This window comes from Xyrauchen texanus, chromosome 21 (assembly GCF_025860055.1).
Source record: "Xyrauchen texanus isolate HMW12.3.18 chromosome 21, RBS_HiC_50CHRs, whole genome shotgun sequence".
NCBI classification, from domain to species: domain Eukaryota; kingdom Metazoa; phylum Chordata; class Actinopteri; order Cypriniformes; family Catostomidae; genus Xyrauchen; species Xyrauchen texanus.
Window position 1 is genome coordinate 36,833,711 of NC_068296.1, and position 25,435 is coordinate 36,859,145.

A 25,435-nucleotide genomic window follows, 5' to 3' on the forward strand; every position below is an offset into this window, starting at 1 on the left:
AATAGCCTTCATTCCTCAAAATAATGATTGAATGATGAGTTTGTAGAGAAATCTGTTATTTTTTGCCATTTTGTTTTTTACCTAATATTGACCTTAAGACATGCCAGTCTATTGCAAACTGTGGTGACTCAAAAACAAACACAAAGACAATGTTAAGCTTATTTTAACGAACCAAATAGCTTTCAACTGTGTTTGAGATAATGGCAAGTATCTGGACAAACTGACAGCTAGAATGCCAAGGATCTGCAAAGCTGACATTGAGGATTTTTTGATGAGAACTCTTTTGAAGTAGTTTAAGAAGTTCTGAACATTTTTTTCAAATTGTAATAGTAATTTTTCACATTATTAATGTCCTGACTATACATTGTGATCAGTTGAATGCCAGTTTGGTGAATAAAAGTACCAATTTCTTTCCATAAGAGCAAAATCTGTAGATTGTTCCAAACATTTGTCCGGCAGTGTATATAAGACTACGATTAGTTTTTTTTATCACCCTATAAATAGGTTTTATAAACTATCAGCCATTTAAGCGGCCTTTTCCACCACCTTAGTTATTGGTATCAGCAAAATCCACTATTGGTCAACCTCTACTCTTGTGTCACCTACTTTTTGGTGATCTCCTGAGAGGCCCTACAATAAAAACCGCTTCATGCAGAGACTCACTCAAGATCTAAAAATGCAAACATGTTTTGTAAGGTTTTGAGGTTGGTTTAGAGTTGAGGTATATTTAAAAAATGCATATGTGTGTGTTCCGCAGGTGGAGAGGCTCTAGACGAATGTGGTCTACGTTATTTGTTAGCCATGAGGTTGCACACCTGTCTGCTGACCTCATTGCCCCCTCTCTATAGGATACAGCTTCTGCATCAAGGTAACACACATACACATACTGAAATCGCAAACTAGTTTGCACATTCACTGTTGTCATAGTCTCACCTGGTTGTATTTGTCAATGTCCAGGTGTGTCCACGTGTCACTTTGCTTGGGCGTTTCACTCTGAAGCCGAGGAAGAGATGCTGAACATGATTCCAGCCATGCAGAGAGGTGATCTACAGTGGTCTGAGCTCAGAGCAGTGGGCGTCGGCTGGTGGATCAGAAATATAAACACCCTCAGACGCATGGTGGAGAAGGTGAGACAACTTCACATTCAAGACCACTTAAAAAATCTAAATTAGATTTAGTCCAAATCTGTTAGCTTTAAGGTCATACATATGCCATCGTATTCCTAAAATCTGGCAAAACACCCTTTTAGGAGGTATATGTTCGGTCTGAAATTCAATTGTCCTCGTGTTCGAAGTAGAAAATCTCAGTGTAGTAATCAGTGGGTGTTTCCAAACCAGGATGGGTGTTTCTCAACTATCCAATGAAAGTAGGAAATTTCAGTGTAGTAATCAGTGGGCGTTTCCAAACCTGAATTGGTGTTTCTTAACTATCCAATGAAAGTAGGGAATTTAAATGTAGTAATCAGCAGAGGTGTGGACTCGAGTCGCGTGGCTTGGACTTGACTCGGACTCGAGTCACTAATTTGATGACTCGCGACTTGACTCGATAGAATCAAAAAAGACTTTCGACTCGACTTAGACTTTGACAGTAATGACTTGCAACTTGACTTGGACTTCAGCCGTCTGACTTGGAAATACTTTTACTTTTTAAAACCAAAGATAACAGTTGTATATCAGCTTCCACAAAAGCTGGACCAAGTTTGAAGACCGCAGCGCGCATTTAAGGACACGGACACAGCAAAAATTATACCAAAGGTGATATAATTGGGATATATTGAATACAGCGTTAAAGGATTGCAACCTGTAGAACCTGTGGTTCTAAAATTACAGACACCTCGTCGACAACGTCCAATTTTGTGAGGCATCTGAAAATCCACAGACAGAGGTAAGTTGTTAACAAATTTACGTCAGCTATGGTTCAGTAACATACATGTCTAAGGCAGCACATAGCAGATTTACAGGCTAACAAAGTCTGCATATCAAACCGCAAACTATTTTTTACTGCGGTCAGTAGCGTTTAACGTGTTATAGCAATTGGTGTAATGGACAAAATCTACCCGGTGTTTTATTACGCTGTTGTATAACCTTGATAAAGGAACGCCATTTATTGTGACCACACACGTTGGTGCTTTTTGAGCATAACTGGTTAGAATGTGCATGTAAACACACTCATTCTTTTGCGGACGTGCTGGTCCTCTGTCATGCGTTTAGCTATATTTATTTAATTATATTGTTTATGGTTCTAAAAATCACAAAACCGGTCATTTACTCTGAACAGCCCAGTATATAAATCGTATATGCAACTTAAATGTCTGCAATTAGCCACTGCCTGGTAATATTTCAGATTTCATTCACCAGTTCAGCACATTCAGCGTCCTTTCACTGCGTGTTTAGAGTAAAAGTTTGGTTTGCCTTAATGTGTGTCCAAAGATAAGATCCATGTATCATCTTTATTACCCTCTTTGGTCTTTACAAGTAGATATCGATAAAAAAAGAAGATAAAATTAGATTATAAATTATAAACTTCTAGATAAAATTAGTATGAATTTATTATAGTAATTACTACTCTGACACTAATTTGGGCAAAGTGCACTAATGACTTGTTTAAGACTTGAAGCTAAAAATTGAGGACTTGTAAATTGACTTGGACTTGCCTGCCTTGACTCGGGACTTTAATGCAATGACTTTAGACTTAATTGTGACTTGGAAAACAATGACTTGGTCCCACCTCTGGTAATCAGTGGGCGTTTCCAAACTGGGAGGGGTGTTTCTCAACTATCCAATGAAAGTAGGAAATCTCAATGTAGTAATCAGTGGGTGTTTCCAAACCTGAATTGGTGTTTCTTAACTATCCAATGAAAGTAGGGAAACTCAAAGTAGTAATCAGTGGGTGTTTCCAAACCAGGATGGGTGTTTCTCAACTATCCAATGAAAGTAGTGAATGTCAATGGAGTAATCAGTGGGCATTTCCAAACCAAAATGGGTGTTTCTTAACTATCCAATGAAAGTAGGAAATTTCAGTGTAGTAATCAGTGGGTGTTTCCAAACTTGAATTGGTTTTTCTTAACTATCCAATGAAAGTATGGAATTTCAATGTAGTAATCAGTGAGTGGTTCCAAAGCAGGATGGGTGTTTCTCAACTATCCAATGAAAGTAGTGAATGTCAATGGAGTAATCAGTGGGCGTTTCCAAACCAGGATGTGTGTTTCTCAACTATCCATCGAAAGTAGGAAATCTCAGTGTAGTAACAATTTTGATTGTTTTGTGTTGAATGGATCACGTGACAACAAATAAGTCATTGTTTTCACATATACACCAATCAGCCACAACCTTAAAACCTGCTGCCTAACATTGTGTAGGACCCCCTTGTGCTGCCAAAACAGCGCCAACCCGCATCTCAGAATATTATTCTGAAATGATATTCTTCTCACCACAATTGTACAGAGTGGTTATCTGAATTACTGTAGACTTTGTCAGTTCAAATCAGTCTAGCCATTCTCTGTTGAACTCTCTCATCAACAAGGCATTTCTGTCCACAGAACTGCCGCTCACTGGTTGTTTTTGTTGGCACAATTCTGAGTAAATTCTAGATACTGTTGTGCATTAAAATCCCAGAAGATCAGCAGTTACAGAAATACTCAAACCAGCCCGTCTGTCTAATTGTTATGCTTATAATATAATTTGTATTGTGGAATGTTGTATTAAATTAGAAAGAATGCTTTTAGGACATTTTAGACCCCACTGTATACATTTGAATTCAAAATCTAAATAAATCTCTCCCTGTATTTGCGCATTAGGTGGCTAAAGCAGCGTTTCAGAGGAAAAATGATCCACTGGATGCAGCTCTGTTCTATCTGGCTATGAAGAAGAAGGCTGTTCTCTGGGGTCTTTTCAGGTACACTTTATACACACTCAGTCTCCATCAAGCTGTTTATAAATGCCCTGATACACTTATACTGTCTAATATTCCCGTATGGATGGTGTTATCACCAGTGCTGAAGGCTAAAGTATATGCATGTTTAAGTATGTATTGATTTGTGTGTAGGTCTCAACACGATGAGAAAATGACCCAGTTTTTCAGTCATAACTTCAGTGAGGACCGCTGGAGGAAGGCAGCTTTAAAGAATGCTTTCTCTCTCCTCGGAAAACAGCGCTTTGAGCAATCCGCCGCATTCTTCCTGCTCGCCGGATCCCTAAAAGATGCCATCGAGGTCTGCATCATGCCACTTTAACCACGTTGAAAACCATTCCATGAAGAATAAATAAAACGTCTACTGCTTTCAGTTTGGTTGTCGAGTGTGATGTCAGAGTGTGTGTGTGTCTGTAAATAGTGGATTGTGATATAACAGCCCTGAGTGCTTAAGTTTAGTCTAAATATCACAGAGGAACTCCACTGATGTGCAGATGACAGCTTTAGTTTACCTTGGGCCTGACATCTGACAGCACTCAGTCAAAACACATTGATAACAGCAGAACCCATATGTACATGACAAACTATGAGACTTGTGGAGCTATATTAGGAATATGGATGAACTCCACCACTAGAAAACAGTATAATTTAGATACAAAAATCACATACTTTATACTTGAGATAAATAATATTGGCAAATCAGATGAGTTCCCACAGCTGAGTCTGATTCCTCCAGTTTTTGTTACTCCATTAACTAACATATTATGGAGTTTCTTCCCTTGCCACAGGCTTGCATTACATTAAAGGGATAGTTCACCCAAACATCATTTACTTACCATCTTGCCATCCCAGATGTGTATGACATTTTGTCTTCGCAGAACACAAATCAAGATTTTTAGATTTTTATATATTGACCCGTTTTCATCCTATTATATCACATCTAAATATATAGATTTAACCACTGAAATCATATGGATTACTTTTATGCTGCCCTTTTGTTTGTGTTCAGCAGATGAAAGTCAGTCATACACTTCTGGGATGGCATGAGGGCGCGTAAATGATGAGAGAATTTTCATTTTTGGGTGAACTATCCCTTTAAGGCATGATAATCTGTAAAGCTACTTTGAAATGATGTGTATTGTGAGAAGCACTATACAAAATAAAAAGACATAACTTGTTTTCTCTCTGTCTGTGTCCTCTTTGTTTTTGGTAGGTTTGTCTGGAGAAGATGGAGGACATCCAGCTTGCGATGGTCGTGGCTCGTCTGTACGAGGCCGATTACGAGAGCTCCTCCACCTGCAAGGCTATCCTGCACGAGAAGGTTCTCGGCTGCAACAGTGATGGAAGCGGCTTCTCCTGTACTAAACTGCACCCTGACCCGTTCCTGAGGAGTATTGCATACTGGATCATGAAGGACTACACCAGAGCCCTGGACACACTGCTGGAGCAGATTCACAAAGAGGATGACCAGAACCCTGGTAAGAGTCACTCACGCATTGTTTTACCAGGGTAAAGGGGTTTTAAGACACGACGTGAAGCAGTGCCTCACGCACCAAGCCATCCTTATTGTTATACCCTAAAGTTAGTTTTTGCATAATTGCTTTTATGGATTACTTGAGACACTTAATTTTTATCAGGACTGTTTCCCTGTCTTTCAGATGTGCTGGTTAAATCCTGTAACCCTGTCGTCTTCAGTTTCTATAACTATTTGCGCACACATCCTCTGATCATTCGCCGGCACTTCGCCAAACCCGATGCTTCTCTGGCTGCGGTCAGTATAACATCAGAACGCAACAGCGCTGATGAAATCAACCTGATTGAGCGGAAACTCTTCTTCACCACTGCTAATGCTCACTTCAAGGTGGGCTGCCCACTCCTGGCTCTCGAAGTCTTATCCAAGATCCCAAAGGTCGCTAAGAAAGCGTTATCTCTGAGTAATGGCTCGTCCGTAGCTAACGTCAGTGCCGCAAATCCGCTGGAGAATGGAGGTAAGATGGTAGATCTAGACTGGGGCGCTCCTGCTGCCCCGAGTCAGGCCTGGGGAGCGGACTCTTTAGCCGGGCTGGACTGGAGTCAACCAATGGTTAAAATGGAGAATGAAGGACTACAGCTGGACTGGGATGATGATAAAGAGGAAGATGAGGATGAGGAGGGTGGGCTCACAATGAAGAAACCAGAGGCTGGGGATGAGGAGGCCAAAAAGCCATCTAAAGGGTCGGCCCTACAGCACCAGGACTCGGCGGGTAAATCAGAGGTGGATGTGATCGCAGAACAGCTGAAGTTTAGAGCCTGTTTGAAGATCCTGATGACGGAGCTGCGGACACTGGCAACGGGATACGAGGTGGATGGTGGAAAACTGCGATTTCAGCTCTACAACTGGTTGGAGAAGGAGATTGAGGCCATTCACCTTATCTGCAACTATAAGGTTGGTGCACAGTGTCTCGCTGTGAGCTTTGATAAACTAAACACTACGTTCCTTTTCAGAGAGGAGCTTCTTCATGCCGTTCAATGTCAGAGGCACATTAAGGGGGGAAAATGTTCCCCTTGGATTTGAGTTTCAGGGCCATTGTTTTACCATTTAGCCCTCATTATGATGATGCAAACAAATGATTTAATCAGAGTTTTGAACCAATTCTTTGAGAATTACAGTTTGAAATATATTAAATTCCTGGAGTTTAAATCAGAGATTCTTTTATAAAACATTTCTCTCTAAACGGCCATACTCGCTAGTCACGAGGCTTGGAGAAGACGTAAAACTTGTTTAATGGTATGATTTTTTTTTGGAAATGGCCAATAACAGATAAAAAGGGCAATACAATCGTTGTGATATTTACATGTTGGTTAATTTCGCCAGCAAAACAGTATTGAATATGTTGTAAATATCAGATGAATTGCTAAGCTTTGAATCTGTTGTGTTAGGTTGAGGGAAAGACAGCTGTAGGTCAGCTGGAGAAATGGGGTGGGGATGGATCTCTGGACCTGGAGGACTCTCTGATCCGAGGTGATGCAGGTACGTATGAACGACACCAGATGGAGCGTCGGCGTCTGCAGGCCAAACAGCTGCATGCGGAGCGGAGGAAAGCCTGGCTGAGGAAGAACCAGGCCCTTCTCAGAGTCTTCCTTAGTTACTGCAGTCTTCACGGGGCCAAGGGTGGAGGAGTGACCTCCGTCAGGATGGAGTTATTGTTCCTGCTACAGGAATCACAGCAGGTGTGTGTGATTGAAAGAGATAGAGTATGCATATGTAGTTTAAAAGCTGAAGTGTGTTACTTCTGTGTTAAAATACTTTCTCCTATCCCATCTTAATATGCAGAAAAATTATAAGTAAGCCATTTGTAGGTAAATTTTCTCAAAATCTTGAACCTCGTGTGACAGCATACACAGGCATGGACAATGTATTTTGACTTTGCTATTCGCAAAGCATAATTTAATTTCACCAACTGACCTCACGAGTTAAACTTTTGGTGCACAGATTCATGTGACCAAACAACATAGCGCTGACCACAGCGAAGTTTGTCTTTGCGAGAAACGCCAACAAAACTACATCTAGTAAGAGACCTAATTAAGTTTTTACATTGAAACCTTTTTTACATTTTAGTTAGGTATTGCAAAATGCCATGCTGCTAAACACAATGTACACTAATGTGTACTTTAGTGCATTATTTCCTTAGAAACCCTATATTAACTGTTGCATTATCACATTGAGAATCAATGAGTTCATCCAAAAGCTGAAAAATGTTGCTTTCAGAGGCTTTATATGGAATTAGGATGAAAATAAGTTGCATTTCAAACTGTTCTGAGACCAGTGTGGACAGACAGCATACTGGAGGTTAAGTCATTCACTAAATAGGGAGCAAGGGAGCGTCCATATATATATATATATATATATATATATTTCTCTAGAAAATTGTGCATGTTTATAAGGTGCTACTAGTTACCAATTAAAAAGGGAAAATCCACATTCCATTCACGCTTGGGCCTCAGGAGTTTAAACACTGTGTCTCTATAAAAATCCCTCTGTTTTGAGTGACCCATCCAGCACAACACAACAACGTTGACTCAATGACCAATGGCATGACATGGGGGTGGGACTATTTGTTTGTTTGATCGTATGCCAAAAAAAATAAAAGCTGTTTGAAAACAATTTTCATTTATGCTATTCATTTTAGTGGAACAGAAATGACACACTTCAGCTTTTATTTCAATAATTGAAAATAGGCCATCTTTGAAATCAATGCTGCATTGAAGATTTTCACTTGTTTTCAGGAATATATCTTGCAAAAAAGTTTATTTTGTCTTACTGCTCTGGCAGATAAGATTTTTAAAGTATAAACAAGTGACAAAATCTGCCAGCACAGTAAGACAAAATACACTTGAATTTATCATAAGATTAAGTCATGTGTCCAAATGTCCAAATGTCTTTTGCATTTTCAACTGAATTTAATGGTTTTTATATATTTTTTTACTGGGAAACAAGACAAAAATCATCTTTAAGAAAATTTAGTTTTCATATACATTATTTTAGGGTTCCTACAGTCATGGAAAACCTAGAAACATCTGTGATTTCCAAGCCTGGAAGTCTTAAAAGTCATTTCTATAGTGAATATATGTATTTTTTGGGTTTGCCTCTGCTCTAAAAATATACATGTTTATTTGTGAATAAGGGCGGACATCCTCTTGGAGTACTTTATGTCACTTATTGAATAGTTTTTGTAAAATTCAATTTAATACTATCCTAACACACCCAACTTCCATTGACTCACAATAGACAAAAGCAAATGCTTGTCAGACAGTAGATGGCAACAGTTGCCAATGCATTTTTATTCAGTAATGTTTTAATGGCCATGGTTTAAGCAGCTGATCTATTGAATATAATTAATGTAATCATTTTTGCAAGTAACTGAAAGATGTCAGTTTTTAGTGTGTTGGGTTTTGATTGGATGTGTTTGTTGCATCAGGAAATGACAGTGAAGCAGCTTCAGTCACCCCTCCCCCTTCCCACCACTCTGCCCCTGCTGTCGGCCAGCATCGCCCCCACAAAGACCTTCATCGCCAACCCCGTAATGCACCTTAACAACCACATACATGACATCCTCTACACTATCGTCCAGATGGAGGCGCCGCCACACCCAGACATACTGGACGACCGGGTGAGAGGCACACACACACACACACACTTGAGGAAGTGAAAAACAAATAGATTATTATTTATTTAATTTTTTTTGTTGAATTTATAAAATGTACAAAATATTGTTAGACTTCACGAAAAACAAGACATCATATCTCATGTCATGTAAATGTATCTTGTTTTAAGGATGTTTTGATGGTTAATTGAAAATTGTATTGTAAATAATATGCTGTGTGTGGATGAAATGAATGGCAAAATAAGACTAGTTGTGTGTTTGTGTCTCAGGTAAATGCTCTTCACACACTCGCTGCATCTCTGTCAGCTTGTATCTACCAGGCGCTGTGTGACAGCCACAGTTACAGGTACTCTCACACAGACACACACTGCTACATATAGACACATTGTCACCTTAATAACATTGTGTCTATAAAAATTACAATTCTGCCATCATTTACATGTTCTTCCAAACCCATTTTACTTCCACGGGACACAAAAGGAGAATTTAAGAATATCCGAGCCACTCCAAATAATGGAAAAGAATGGTGACGGGTTCTGTCACTCTCCAAAATAAATACAAATATCATAAAAGTAGTCCATACAACTCATGGTTTATATTCTGTCTTCTGAAATCATACTATAAATTATTACATGTCTCGTGGATATAACGTATAAGATGTATGGACTGCTTTTATAGTTTAGTTTTTGTTTTTTTTTAACTGACAGCTTTTTTCTGAATATTTTCTTTTGTGTTCCTTGAAAGAAAGAAAGTCATACGAGTTTGGAGCAACACAAGGATGCGTAAATTATGAGAGAATTTTCATTTTTGGGTAAACTACATTTAAAATGCCTCTAAAGATGTTGTAGGTGCTTGTATTGTTATCTGCATAATAAGAATAATGTTCCATCCTGCTATCACACACACACACACACACACACACTGTACCTGACTTACTCCCTCCTGCTGGTGTGTATGTGTGTGTGTTCAGCAGTCAGTCAGAGGCCAGTCAGTTCACAGGGATGGTGTATCAGGGGCTGTTACTGAGCGACAGGCGTCGACTTCGCACAGAGAGCATCGAGGAACATGCCACGCCCACCTCTGCTCCTGCACTGTGGCCGGGTAACAAACATCACTACACATGCACATCTACATACACACAGACACCCTCAACTAGTGATGACACATTCTGTGTGAATAGGACAACAAAACCTTTAAATAAAACAGAAAATCCAAATGGATCCCATTTGATTTTCTGATAAAGTCCCATGGTGGTATTGTGCACAATTCACCAAAATCAAACACATTTTTTTGATTTCATAAACGTTCATCAAAATGCCCCTGCAATGGTTGGATATGTTTGATGGATGATGGATGGTTGGGTGAATGGATGGATGGACGGATGGACTGATGGATGCATAGATGGATATGTTTGATGGATGCATAGATGGATATGTTTGATGGATGCATAGATGGATATGTTTGATGGATGATGGATGGTTGGGTGAATGGATGGATGGACGGATGGACTGATGGATGCATAGATGGATATGTCTGATGGATGCATAGATGGATATGTTTGATGGATGCATAGATGGATATGTTTGATGGATGATGGATGGTTGGGTGAATGGATGGATGGACGGATGGACTGATGGATGCATAGATGGATATGTCTGATGGATGCATAGATGGATATGTTTGATGGATGCATAGATGGATATGTTTGATGGATGCATAGATGGATATGTTTGATGGATGCATAGATGGATATGTTTGATGGATGATGGATGGTTGGGTGAATGGATGGATGGACGGATGGACTGATGGATGCATAGATGGATATGTCTGATGGATGCATAGATGGATATGTTTGATGGATGCATAGATGGATATGTCTGATGGATGCATAGATGGATATGTTTGATGGATGCATAGATGGATATGTCTGATGGATGCATAGATGGATATGTTTGATGGATGCATAGATGGATATGTTTGATGGATGCATAGATGGATATGTCTGATGGATGCATAGATGGATATGTTTGATGGATGATGGATGGTTGGGTGAATGGATGGATGGACGGATGGACTGATGGATGCATAGATGGATATGTCTGATGGATGCATAGATGGATATGTTTGATGGATGCATAGATGGATATGTCTGATGGATGCATAGATGGATATGTTTGATGGATGATGGATGGTTGGGTGAATGGATGGATGGACGGATGGACTGATGGATGCATAGATGGATATGTCTGATGGATGCATAGATGGATATGTTTGATGGATGCATAGATGGATATGTTTGATGGATGGGATGAAGGATGTGTTTGCTTAATGGTTGGTGGATGGATATGTTTGATGGATGGATGGATGGACGGATGGATTGATGGACAGATGGATGGATGGATGGATGGATTAGATGGATGGGCGGACAGATGGATGGATGCATGGATTGATTGATGGATGGACGGACAGATGGATTGATGGATTTGGATGGATGGATGGATGGATGGACGGATGGCCAGACGGATGGATGGATGGATATGTTTGATGGATGGATGGATGGATGGAAGGAAGGATGTGTTTGATAGATGGATGGTGGATGGATATGTTTGATTGGTGGATGTATTAGATGGATGGATGGATGGATATGTTTGATTGGATGGATTGGATGGATGGTTAAATGGACTGACAGACTGATGTGTGGATTAATGTGTAGACGGAAGAATGGATGGGCAGACAGATTGTTTGATTGATTGATGGATGAATAGATGGATGGACAAATTGATGGATGGATGGATGGTTGGTTGGATGGAAAGATTGATGGATGGATAGGCAAATTGATTGATGGATGGATGGATTGATTAATTTTAGCCGTCAGTGGCTCATTGTGTGTGTGTGTGTGTTCTCTCTCTGCAGGTGTGTCGTCTCTTATTAGTCTTTTGGCGTGTGCTCAGGGAGATGATAACGTGCATCTGAACGTCATGTTGTGTGAGGCGGTGGTGGCCGTGTATCTAAGTCTGTTGATTCACGGTCTGGGCACACACTCTGGTAACGAGCTCTTCCGGCTGGCTGCTCACCCCCTCAACAACCGCATGTGGGCTGCCGTGTTTGGGGGTGGAGCCAAACTTATCGTTAAACCCAAGCGACCTGAAATCGCTCCAGGTGAGTCTATTTCCCCTGCCACTAACCCCATCACACCTTCGAGGAGAGTGCGTATTAAGCGCTTTCACACATAACGCCTGGATTGTACATTTAGGCATTTTATGTTACGATTTAATGTTTATATTTTACACTTTTTACGTGTGAGAACATGGCCCGATGTCAAAATGCAAATGAACTCGAGCAATTTCCCGGCTTAAGTATCTGTAACATGTCACAGTGTGTATTTGTTCTGTTATATGTGTGTAAAAGTGTTCTTGATCGTCGAGCTGATAATCAGATTTCATCTCTTGTCAGCTGCTCTCAAGGCAGCAGGGTCGGAGGGGTCAGAGGGGGTAAAGGTCACAGCTTCTGACCCACCGGCCCTTGCCGTCAGCCAAGCTCCGCCTCAGACTGAGGCTGGTGCCCACGATAACGTCATCGTTGAAACAGCACAGCCAGAGAGCTGTGAGTAAGAGCTCAGAGGCACTTCCTCCATACAGGAACAGGAAATGAGCTGGGAAGGATACTTCCGGTTTTGTTTAAATTGTCACTTTAAAGACCAGTTAATTAATTTATTCCAGATGGGAAAAAGTGTCTCAGTCCCTGTTAGTGTGTGGAGGGTTGCTGTGTGCGTTTGCCGTGCTGTTTGCTTCTCTTACAATGTTTCATACAAGATTGATTTTTTAATTGTATTTATTTATTATGTTTTGTTAGTTTATGTGTGTTTCATCCAGTTTTTGTTCTTGTGTGCACATTTGGTTTTGTCTCATTTTCATCTCATCTCACTCTTTTGTGTGTGTGTGCACGTGCATGTGACCATCACAGCCATTGTGGAGTCAAACAGACAGACAGAGCTCCAGACTGACAATAAATCAGGTACACCGCTGTCTGTCTCTCCTCCTGTCTCTATCTGCTTAGCCTTTTAGCTTGTCTAAACTTCAGTCTGGTCTAGCTTTGTGTGTGTGTGTGTGTGTGTGTGTGTGTGTGTGTGTGTGTGTGTGTGTGTGTGTGTGTGTGTGTGTGTGTGTGTGTGTGTGTCTGTGTCTGTGTCTCTTTCTGTCTGAGCTTTATATAAAAACAGAAATCATTTTGATTAGACTTAAAATTAGCCAGAACCTGACTCAAACCTAAAATCTCACTGATCTCACTCTTTAGAAATTCTTCTCCAAGCAAGTCAATATGTTGCAATAGGCTTTATTTTATTTAAGCATCATAGTTAACATTAGTATTGTAAAAGTAAACATACAGAGTTTCAACAAGGCACAGCGGCCCCTCAGAACACCAGAACAAAAGAGTAAAAACATTGGCTAACCGTTTATCAAGTGCTGAAACTTTGCTAACAATGTAAAAGTCACATGAAGACCTCTTCAGTACTTTCAGACCTTCTTAAGAACATTGAATCTTTGTGATACCTGCGCTAAATAATCTAGATGCAGCACAACAATTTAAACAGATCGCAGTTGTCTCGAAATGAGGTTATACTTTGTTTGTTTGTTTGTTTTTTACTTGGGACACAGTGTCTAATAAATACATAGATCCTGTGTGAAACGCTAAGAAAAACTGCGAGATGCGGTGCAACGGTCAAAGACCAATGTTTACAAGAAAAAAATCAAGGAAAAACATCGCAGACACACAAATATACGTTCAGTGTGAACAGCCCCTTATTCGTCTGTTCGTGGGCATCATATTTATTTTAATAATTACAAACCCCAACCTGCAGTTATTCTTTAAAAATGAACACAAACCTGACTAGATGGCCAAATCTAGACTGTTTGCAAGGTCCTGTCAAGCTACTTGTACTTTTTGCAGCATTGTATTTTGATTTGTAAATGGAGATCAAACAATGTAAGGAATTAATGGTAACATTAAATGCTCATGAATGCAACATTTGTGTAGTATAGTTGTTAAAAAAATTGCTAGAATGTCGATCTTTTTTTAATAAATGGAAACCATTGCTTAACTGTTGGTCAATCATACCATGTTCCTGAAAATGTGAAGAAAAAAAAAACAATTTAAATACCATGTGATAATTTGATTTGTTAGCCTTTCTGAAAAAACAATGCAGAAATGAATGGTGGTGTAATCCCATGTTACAATTTACCTGATGAGTCGGTATAGAGTGCTAGCATAACATTGTTCAATTGAAACCCCAATCAAAAGCGTAATAAAATGTAAATGCTTTTTATTTTTTTTCCGTTATAGTGTGTGACATGTTTAAAGTTAGGGTTGTATTATGAATTACTAAACTGCATACACTGGTCAAGACGTGACAACCACTATGGGATTTTTTAATGGCCAGTACCAATATGTAGAGAGCAGGATGATTGGTGGCCAGTATAATTATTCGAGATGTACACAAAATAGCTGAAATAATTTTTTTACATTTTTTTATTTTTTTTTATTATTTAACGCAATATTCAAAAACACCCTATTTAACACAATATTAAAAAGGCTGCCTGTAGATTTTGGACAGATTTAGGAGTATCGATCTACTCGATTGGGAACAGAGAACCAGTTCTTATTCAGAACCAGTTAAATAATAAAAATAAATGCATCGTTTCTTTCCGTCCCTTTAACAGCTCTTAAATGTGTATTTTTCCGCCTTGGTGTATTATTCTGTGTGACCATTCAGCGCCACTGCTGATCGAATCAGTAACGTGAAACACATATGGCAACCGGTCAAGTCTGATTCCTGAACTAATGACTCTTATGAGCTGGTTCATTTGAATCTGCTGCTCAAAACATACATTGAGTCCAGTGTAGTCCGATTCAAAAAACGAATTATTCTTACCAGCCACTGCTTTGTAGTGAATATAAAAACACACTGAACTGCAAGTCATTAATTTCGTCATGTCTGACTAATAATAAACCAAGAGCTGTTACTGTATTATGTTTACTAAAGGCTTGTAAGACTTAAATCAGAGTAATTACTGGTTGTAATGAAAATGTTATGATTATGAAAACTTAGTAACTTTTAGTAAATTAGGACTGTTTTTGGTTAAAAAAAAACCGTGACAAACATTATAAGTGGACTTAATAAATATAAGCTGGAATTTGAATAGTCTTGGTCCATTTGAACATTAAGTCAATGGGATTTTGTTTATAGGGATTTGATTGTCTTCTGTGCGAAAGCCGTAATTCCGATCTGTTAGAAAGGTCAGAGCAACCGGAGTCAGAACAGTCTGTGAAGGTCTGTGCCAAGTGATGTGGATGAACAGGCAATTTTCAATGCAGAAACAACTCAAAAGCAACTAATGACAGATACAAATAACTCGTATCCATCTGAATGAGGAATGTTTATTTGATGTGCAAAATCTGATTTTCATAACCGTGATATAAACAATACAATGAGCTAAATCTCAGAACAGCGAGCAAACATTCTGACCAATCGGGAGACCGTTTGCTCACATGTGTCTTTTACTAACATCATTTTGGTCAGTTTTGAAATGTTGCCGAGTTAAGGCATTCCAAACCAAGAAGAAAATGCAACAATTTGAAAATTTTAGCACCTGTTTTGGAACAAATCAAACAAGCTTCTGGTCTGAAAACTCCAAAGGCCACATTCACTTAAAATAACACCGTGATTAAGGGTTTATTTTCATACTTGTCAGCTCTGGCATTTTGTCAAAGTGTTTTTTGGCATAGCTCTCAGAGCAGATCCTTTGATCAACACACAAGTGAATTTAATCTGCCTTCAGCTCTTTTTCCAAAATCAACCCTCACATACACACAAGCGAGTGTTTCTCTTTGAACATTTCGTTTCAAGGTTCAACATTTTAAGGATAATATTCGAGGTGAGTCTTTTCAGATGTGTATGCAGTCTGAGTTAAATGTGCTTTAAATGTTAATGAGACCCTTCAGCACACAGAAAACACATCAACACACAGAGACTGAGACTGAGACAGAGACAGAGACAGAGACACATTAACACACACAGAGAGAGAGTGAGACACATTAACACACACAGAGAGAGAGTGAGACACATTAACACACACAGAGAGAGAGTGAGACACATTAACACACACAGAGAGAGAGTGAGACACATTAACACACACAGAGAGAGAGAGAGAGAGTGAGACACATTAACACACACAGAGAGAGTGAGACACATTAACACACACAGAGAGAGTGAGACACATCAACACACACAGAGAGAGTGAGAGAGTGAGACACATCAACACACACACACAGAGAGAGTGAGAGAGTGAGACACATCAACACACACACAGAGAGAGTGAGAGAGTGAGACACATCAACACACACACAGAGAGAGTGAGAGAGTGAGTCAGTCAGTGAGAGAGTGAGTCCAGCCACCTGAAGAGATGAGATTGACTTTAAGTGTGTTTGAAAGTACACGTGTGTGTGTGTGCGTGTGCGTGTGCGTGTTTTTGTGATTTACGAGGACAATTTTGTAAGTTACAAACTGGTAATTACAAGGTTATTATGCTATAAATGTGATTTATGAGGACATTTCTAGTGTCCCCATAATTCAAATCGCTTAAAAATCATACTAAACAATGTTTTATTGAAAATGTAAAAATGCAGAAGGTTTTCTGTGAGGGTTAGGTTTAGGGGTTGTGTTAGGTTTAGAGGATAGAATCTATAGTTTATACAGTATAAAAGTCATTATGTCTATGGAAAGTCCTCATAATGATAGGTAGACCAACATGTATGTGTGTGTGTGTGTGTGTGTGTGTGGGTGTGTGTGGGTGTGTGTGTGTGTGTGTGTGTGTGTGTGTGTGTGTGGGTGTGGGTGTGGGTGTGGGTGTGTGGGTGGGTGTGAGGTAACTGATGGCATGACACTCTACATTACAATAAATGACCCACGATCATCATTGTCATCATGGTGCTTTTTAATGTGAGTCCCACATCCCTTGCTTATTGTTGTGCTGGTGTTATTGTGTTTGTTAGTTGTACTTGATGAAGTGAAACAGGATAAATGTGTAAGAAAGATGTTAGAAATCACTCTCCAGCTGAGATCTAAAAGTCCTATGAGCTTTATTAGCCATAAATGAGTTATGAGTGAAGACATACATCTGTAATGATGGTGGGCCTGTGTGAATGTGTTTACTCATCAATGTCTGCTCTCATTGTACAGTGTGTTCAGACTCTTTCACAGTGCAGTGTGCTACTGTTCTCACTATACTGACAGCATGTCTGCCTCTCTGCCTGGATCACTTTCTTTATTCTCTCCGTCTCTCAGTTTTCAATTTCAAAGAGAGAGCTTTATTAACATGAATATAGTTTCATTCTGTTTATACACATTATTTCTATAAAAAATACTTTTTTTAAATAGTTTCCCTGTCTGGCTATGTTCTGAATGGCGTATTAACATATGGTGTACTGCATACTAAACATGAATACTGCTTACTATTTAAAAAAAATATATATATACACTACGCATTTAAAACAACAAATAATAACACCCTGTCTACACTGGACGCAAGCAATGTCACGAATCCCGAAACACAGCAGCAAGTCAGAAAACAGTCGAAATGGAAAGGGTAGGTACCATAGCTTCTCACCTGATTGGCTGTGTGGATAGTGTCAAGCCCTTCCTTCACAATTGGTTCACTGCCCAAATGCGTGATTATTTCATATTCTTTCGTTTCTGAAAAACTAAATTATTTGGAGTGGTTTCTCACTCAGTAAAACAGAAACCGGACACTTTAGAACACAATGAGCAAGACCAGCAAGTGGGATAAAGTTAAAGATGCACTCAGTCATTTTTTCCTCATTAATAATGTCAACTATTAAAGACATGAAATGTAATTTTGCAATATATGCATGAAATCATGACCTCTCGCATTGAAATGAAGACCGTCATATCAGTTACCTTATAAAATCTGTATTAAGCTGTACTACATGAAGAGGGTCCACACATGGGGGCTGCCATGTTAGAATCACATGACCAGCTGAATACTACTTGCATTATCTCAGTAACTGTCCTGTCATTGGACACTTTCACTCATTGATTAAAGTAATCATGGCTGACTGTGAATACTACATTTCTACAATGACATCTGAAACTGAAAACTATTGATTTAAAATGATGCTGCATCCGAACCACTAGATGTCAGTAGTAAGTCCAAGATGACACAAAGACATAACTTTACTGAGTGCACCTTTCTGAGGCATAATATCCACATATGGTGTATAAGGGACCATCTAAAAAGTCCATAAACGGTGCTAAAACGTCACTGATGTCCAAGCATTCATTTAATTGGCTTGCATTCTAACATAAGAAAAACACTATTAAAGGTGCTATATGTAATATTTGTACTGTACTAAATCATCAAATGACTATAATATGTCATTAGAGAAATAGGAAACATGCTAAGTTGAAATACTTGTTTCTCCGATAACAATGCTACAGCCAGTATATTCTACTTTGAAGTTTCCATTCTGGGCTGGACTTTCTGTTTATGTTTTGGCCTGTGTGATCCCGCCCACTGTCCACTCGCCAATAGTATTTCGACACCACCGGGTTGCAAGATTTGAATAAGTTTGCAGGCAAATAACACTGCATGCTGCAGCCATGGAAGCCAGCAAACAAACTGGATCAGAGATGACAGATTCCACCCTACCTAAAAAGCTTCTCCATTCGTCTAAAAACCACCATGACCAGAGGCCTAGTAAAACAACTCACAATATATATTATTTTCATAATTTAAAGTTTGTAGTACGCTGCTAATGAGTTACTTTAGGTGAAATTTTCCCAGTATGTGCAATTAAACAAATATAGTTTCATATTTTTTTTTTATATAAATCACTGAAATTCATAAAATGTATGTAAAAATAACATCCTGATGAATTGTAGTGTTTTTTTGTTTTGTTTAGTTTTTTTCCCCTAAAATAATTAAATACTGTTATTCTGCTTCAAATTCAATATTTTCTTGTATGGTTTGGACATAAGTCAAATGAGTTCAGTATTGACCACATTTCTCATGTAGTCCGTTTTTTAATCTTCAGCTCCATCCTTTGTTTTGTCTTGGTTAAAGCTACATCTGTAAGTTGATTCTTCTTTATATAATGCTTGATGATACATATTTACATGTATTTGTGATATCAAGTTTACTGGAAGCTTTGATTTAATGTCATTCTGGTGATAGCCTTTAGCTATTAGCTTAGCTTTTCTTTGAAATTGCTTTTGATGTGTTCATTGTAATTTATTTTGATGAGATAACCTTTTTATACAAGTCATTGTCTGTATTTGTTGTTATTTGATAATCTCTTTTAAGTGGATTGTTTTTATTGATTTCATTCAGGGTATTTTCAGAAGTATGCTTCAGAACTATTTACATGTATATTCTTTTGTCATTAGATAATTCATCCTGACTCATTACTTTACAGTTTCACTTCTAATCCAAAATGTTTCTGGCATATACTAAGAGGAATTCTGACTCATCTGTACTTAATGGATGGAGTTTGGATGGCTGTTCAGTTGTGTTTGCACATGCAACGAGATCAGAACAGTGAAAAGATTATGAGTCCTACAAGCAATACAAGTTACATGGAAGAAGATTGCAGTCATAACTGAGCCATGAACCTAGTTGAGAAGCTTACTGCCCCTGCAGAGGTGAGCTCAGAGAAAACCATAATCACGGTGGACCAAGCATCAAAGGCAGGCTCAAAAAGCTCTTGTTCATCACGATTATCACGATCACCAAGGATGTCAGTTATCATGGCAGCAGCACTGCTCGGGCTCAAGCAGAAGTGGCACGTACTCATGCGTTGTTTGTAAAGAAAGAGAATGCTAGCAAATGCGACAAAATTACGTTAGAAATTACCCATAAACTGGACAAAGCTAAAATGGAAGGAGATTTGGAGGTGCTCCAATGCGAAAAGGAACAAGCCGCTGCTCTGGCCCAGGCAGAAGTGCTGGAAGCAGCCAAGGTAGCAATTGAGGACAGAATTTCCAGTGCAAGTTTCTCCGTGCCTTCACGTAGCAAAGTGGAGCGTACCAAAGACTACGTTGAACCACTAAGTGATCTTAGTGAACTTAAGTAAGCCACAAGAAACAGACTAGAAATAGAATTCTAATTGAATTAACGAACTGTATCTTGAGGGCTCAGACCCTATCTGCGCTGGTCCTAGTCTCATTAAAATGAATCCCATACCGCATACCTTCACTGAGATGTCATCTGAGCCACATGATCTATTATTCAGCGATGAAGTTAAACAGGAAACACATGATCCTCATACTTTGTGTTTCTCTCAGAGAGAACCAATCTCAACATGGCCACATTTAATGCCATTTTTCCCAGCAGAAATATTTATATGCTATATAAATATGCTAAATATTTAGCATGTCGGGACCTTGTAAATACAAGTCTTGTTAAGTTTGATGACAGTCCTTAGAATTTTAGTGCATGGAAATCAGCCTTTGATGGAGCCACTCAGGGATTGGGCCAGATGACTGGTGAAGAGCTGGACCTGCTTGTTAAGTGGCTCGGCAAAGAATCATCTGACCATGTGAGGAGGTTACATTTAGTTCATGTCAGTACTCCTAAAGCAGCATTACACATTGCCTGGGAAAGATGAACAAAATGTTACGGTGCACCTGAGATATTTGAAAATACACTTTTCCAAAAGCTAGAAAGAGTCCTTAGCAAAGACGTCAATTAAGAGAATTAAGTGATCTCTTGACAGAATTTCAGGTAGCGAAACAAGACAGCTGCCTGGACAGCTGCCTGGACTAGCATATCTGGATTCTGCAAGAGGAATAAATTCCATAGTAGAAAAGCTACCCCACTTTCTTTAAGAGAAATGTCTCTCTCAATACATGAAATACAAAGAACAGTATAAAGTCTTTCCCTCCTTTCTGGTATTTCGTTAGCTTTGTCTGTTGTGAGGCAAAGGCCAGAAATGATCCAAGCTTCGCAATTGCCAATCCTTCTAAAGATGAGAAATTCCATTCATAAAACTGATGTTTCTCAAAAGGCTTACTACAGTAAGGAATAAGTTACCAGTTAAGAAAACCCTACAAACTGCACAATACACAACAAACCTAACCCACTGAAGATGTGTCGCAGTTTCCGGTTGAAGTCACTGGAAGAACGCAAGGCCTACCTGAAGAAACATGGTATATGCTTTCGATGTTCTTTCCACCTTGCATTGCAATAGCTGGTTAGGTGTTCAGAATGTGACAGTGAACACCACACTGCTGCCCTTCCCCAGGACCACTACTATGGGTCTCCAAATGTTTAGCCTCCTCTTCAGAGGATGATGAGGAGGAAGAACAATCAACACTTCCTGTGATTAGTGCCTGTACCAAAGTCTGTGGGGAAGGGTCATCAGCTAAATCTTGTTCAAAGATATGCTTGGTGAAAGTTTATCCTAAGGGCAGAACCGAAGCCGCTGTCAAGATGTATGCAATGCTCAATGACCAAAGCAATAGGTCGCTAGTGAGATTGCAGTTCTTTGAGCTTTTCCGCATAAACAGTCATGCTTCTCCTTTTCACTTGAAAACCTGTGCTGGAGATGGAAGCGCAGCATAGTTCTAGTGGGAAGACTAGCAGCTGAATATCATCGCACCATTAGCTAGGTAACTCCTAGTCAATCAAATGTAAGTCATTGCTTTATAAGTCTGCTCACAATCTATCATATTGCTGTTTCAGTGTGCTAACATGGCAACCTCTACCACCCCACCACCAGAGTCCCGTCCTGCACGGGAGTAGGCTCCTCCCCCCTGCCATCTCCGGCAGAATATGACGGTTCAGAGTACAACTTCTTCAGACCGCCAGACGTGGCTTACGCCAAAGAGAGACATTACATTTCTGTTTTATATTCATCATATAAATGTCATCTTAAATTTCACTCAAGTCTGCGAGTCTTCCTGATAGAACTACTGAAGCTTCTGGAAGGAGAGCTAATGCATTTCAGATAGAGTCTGTTAGTGGTGACATTAGCCTGATGCTACCTACTCTAATCGAGTGCAACAATATACCAGTTAATAGGGCAGAAAAACCTACCCATGAGGTTGCTCGTAATCATCCTCATCTTCGAAGGATAGCCTCTGAGAATACAGAAATAACAAGCTTGCTCAATCTGTTGAGGAGCATCTCTTCCTGGAGATCATGGACAAAGAGTTCTTTGGAGAGGACCCACCCAGCTATTGTCACTATCTCTATTTCAGTTACTCAAGGCCTCTACTTCCCAATAACAGAGAGCATGCACTTACTCGGCTCTACTCTTTTCATCATGCTTTGCTAAAAAGACCAGAGATGATACAGCAGTTCACAGACTTCATGCAAAGATTGTTGATCATGTAGAGTATGCTTCTCTTCTAAGTGAAGACCAGGAACACTGATATTTACCATTATTTAGGGTTTATCATCCTAAAAAAAAAAAAAAAAAAATTTGAGTGGTGTTTGATTCTAGTGCCTTTATCAGTGTCTCTCACTGCATAGTGTCTACTTGACAGGACCAGATTCAAACAAAAGCCTGTTAGGCATGCTGATTCGATTCAGAAAGGAGCCTGTTGCTGTGACTGTTGATATACAGCAGATGATCCACTGTTTCACAGTGGAGGACCACAGAGATTATTTGAGGTTCCTATGGTTCTGTGACTATGATCTCGACAAGGATGTAAATGAATGTCAGATGAAATTCCATGTATCTGGATATAGCCCCTCCCCAGCGGTGGCGATTTATGGACTTCGTCAAGCTGCTAAAGAGGGAGAGCTTGTGCATGGAACTGAAACCTGCAACTCTGAAAAGAGATTTCTTTGACAATCTGAGATCATTCCCTACCGCTTTTGAAGCTGTTGATTTAGTTCAGAGGACACAAGCGTCCTTGGCAGAATCAAATCTAAGGCTTCACAAGATAACGCCAAACAGCCCATCAGTGTTGCCAGCTTTTGCACCAGAAGACTGTGTCAAAGGTGTCAAAGATCTTGATCTTGGAGTTGAAACCTTGCCTGTTCAACACAGTCTTGGACTGAACTGGAAAATATCTACAGATACTTTTACATTCCACTCACCAGCTAACAGTAAACCTCTGAACTGTCTTGGCATTCTCTCCATGGTTAATAGCTTGTATGATCCTTTAGGCTTTGCAACACCTGTTACAATTCAAGGAAGATTCCTGCTGAGAGAGCTGTCAAAATGAATAGATAAATGGGACGAGCCCCTCCCAGAAAAGAAGTATAGAGAGTGGGAAATGTGAAGAGATAATTTGCAGGAGCTGGAAAGAATTCATGTTCGGAGGACATACAGCTCTAATTCACTCTCAAAAGCAAAATGTTCTGAGCTGTGTATATTCTCAGATGCCTCTTTCAAGGCCATTGGAGCAATGGCATGCCTCAAGAGTATCCATGAAGATGGACAGAGTGACGTTCGTCTTATTCTTCTAAAAGACATTCAGGATCCCTTTAGCAAGTGGTCTGTGGTTCTTGTGTACAAAGACTTCCCAAGTGCTGATGGTTGAGTACGCAATGTTCAGTTGAAAGTCTCTAAAAGTGGGTCTGGAAAGTATCTCAGACCAGTTACTGAGGTTATTCTTCTATTATCTAAGGAAAATTTAATTGAGAGTTTAATGAGACATCAGGATGTCTGGCAGGGAGTATTCTGCTCTAAATTTAATTGTTGTTTGTATGGATTTGACACCCCCCTAGTTGCAGTTCTCTAGAAAATAAGTCAAATGAGTTCAGTATTGACCACATTTCTCATGTAGTCAGCTTCTTCCCAATCTTCAGCTCCATCCTTTGTTTTGTCTTGGTTAAAGCTGTATACTGTAAATGGTTGTTAAGTTAGACCATGCAAGTCAACTAAATGAACGCTTGGATGCCGCTAACATTTTAGCACAGTTTGTGGACTTTTTAGGTGGTCCCTTACCTTGGTGGATACTGTTCCTGAAACGTAATCCCGCTTGCTGATTTTGCTCTGTGTTCTTGAGTGATTATGTTACTGATTGAGAAACACTCCAAATGACGTTTTTCAGACAGTGAGCTTTTGGCATGGATTTTGAAATAATTAATGAACCTATCATGAAGAAAGGGCTAGATACCTTCCACACAGCCAATCAGGTGTGAAGCTATTTTACCCACCCTTTCCATTTTGACTGACTAGCAGTTGTGTTTTCTGACAGTATGTTGTTTTGCACTTCACGGCCACCGTACACATTAAAAGATCAAAGAACATTTTAAATAATGTTTTCCAGGCCTTAAAACTTCAAAAAATTCATATCATCAAAAGAAATGGAAAATTAGCAAATGTATATATTATTGTTGTTAAGCAAAAAAACAAAAAATGAATGTAGTTATGCCCTGCTATAAAATATTTTATTGGGTGGATATTGCTCTTGCGTTGAGCTTGAGTTGTCAAAGTTGCTCGCAAGCCATAGTGAGGTTCAATATGGGGGTAAATTGTCCTTTTTGAGTCGGTTCTGTTCAATCAATCAGTCAAACCGTTCATATATCGGTCTGAACTATTCACTAGCAAATCAAAATGATTTAAAAACAAAAATATCTATCCTGTAATCTCCTGGAAATTCATTGGTTAACAAGAGTGAAAACCCTGTTAATTGAACGATTGGTGTGCAGTTATCATCTCAAATAAATATATTTGTTTTGCATTGTTTCCTCTTAACTGATTTTGAACAAATAGTTAAAAAAAAAGATGGTAAAAAGTGCAGCTGATATTTACATTTATTTATTTAATTTCTCACTTTGGAAACTGTAATTTCAGTTTATACAGTATTCTGTGCAGTTTGCTTTTGTATTCTAAACATTTTGGCAAGTGTATTAGGTCATCTGGATAGTCCAAGCTTACAAATGTGCATACTGTATTCAGTACATATACCGCATACTACTTTTTCCCCTAGAAGTAGTAGATGTACCCCATTCCAAATATACCTGTCTCCATGTTTATCGGACATGTTTCTCACTCTCTGCCTTTGTCTGTTTTGTCTCTCGCTCGTCCAGCGGTCCCTCCCCCAACCCCTCCCGCTGAGGATGTGGACCGGCAGCGGCGCAGGTTTAATATGCGAATGCTGGTTCCGGGACGTCCAGTTAAAGAGACTCCAGCCACCCCTCCGCCAGTCCCAGTGGAGCGGCCCACCTATAAAGAGAAGTTCATCCCACCTGAGCTCAGCATGTGGGACTACTTTGTGGCCAAAGTAAGATTATCGAAATGTAAACGTTTAAACTGGACATTAAGAAAGTAGACTATTAATAGACATTCCTATGTTTTTGGCCACAACTGTATGGTCTCAAAACTAATAGTCATGGACTAAAACACAA

The 25,435-nt window shown here is 39.4% G+C and overlaps 1 protein-coding gene across 4 annotated transcripts in view; it reads left to right on the plus strand.

Annotated features, from left to right (window-relative positions):
• The window catches only part of dmxl2 (Dmx-like 2), an 85,469-nt gene that overhangs the window by 46,482 nt on the left and 13,552 nt on the right, over window positions 1–25,435 (plus strand). For 2 of the 4 annotated variants that reach the window (XM_052151956.1, XM_052151958.1), the window contains exons 19-31: window positions 758–868; window positions 958–1,127; window positions 3,797–3,894; window positions 4,045–4,210; window positions 5,123–5,387; window positions 5,568–6,334; window positions 6,829–7,119; window positions 8,868–9,059; window positions 9,323–9,399; window positions 10,024–10,154; window positions 11,967–12,212; window positions 13,017–13,067; window positions 25,118–25,311. In XM_052151956.1, coding sequence (XP_052007916.1) covers window positions 758–868; window positions 958–1,127; window positions 3,797–3,894; window positions 4,045–4,210; window positions 5,123–5,387; window positions 5,568–6,334; window positions 6,829–7,119; window positions 8,868–9,059; window positions 9,323–9,399; window positions 10,024–10,154; window positions 11,967–12,212; window positions 13,017–13,067; window positions 25,118–25,311 — 2,759 coding nt within the window. The remainder of the gene's footprint in view (window positions 1–757; window positions 869–957; window positions 1,128–3,796; window positions 3,895–4,044; window positions 4,211–5,122; window positions 5,388–5,567; window positions 6,335–6,828; window positions 7,120–8,867; window positions 9,060–9,322; window positions 9,400–10,023; window positions 10,155–11,966; window positions 12,213–13,016; window positions 13,068–25,117; window positions 25,312–25,435) is intronic. The other 2 variants (XM_052151957.1, XM_052151959.1) reach the window with 1 other exon arrangement.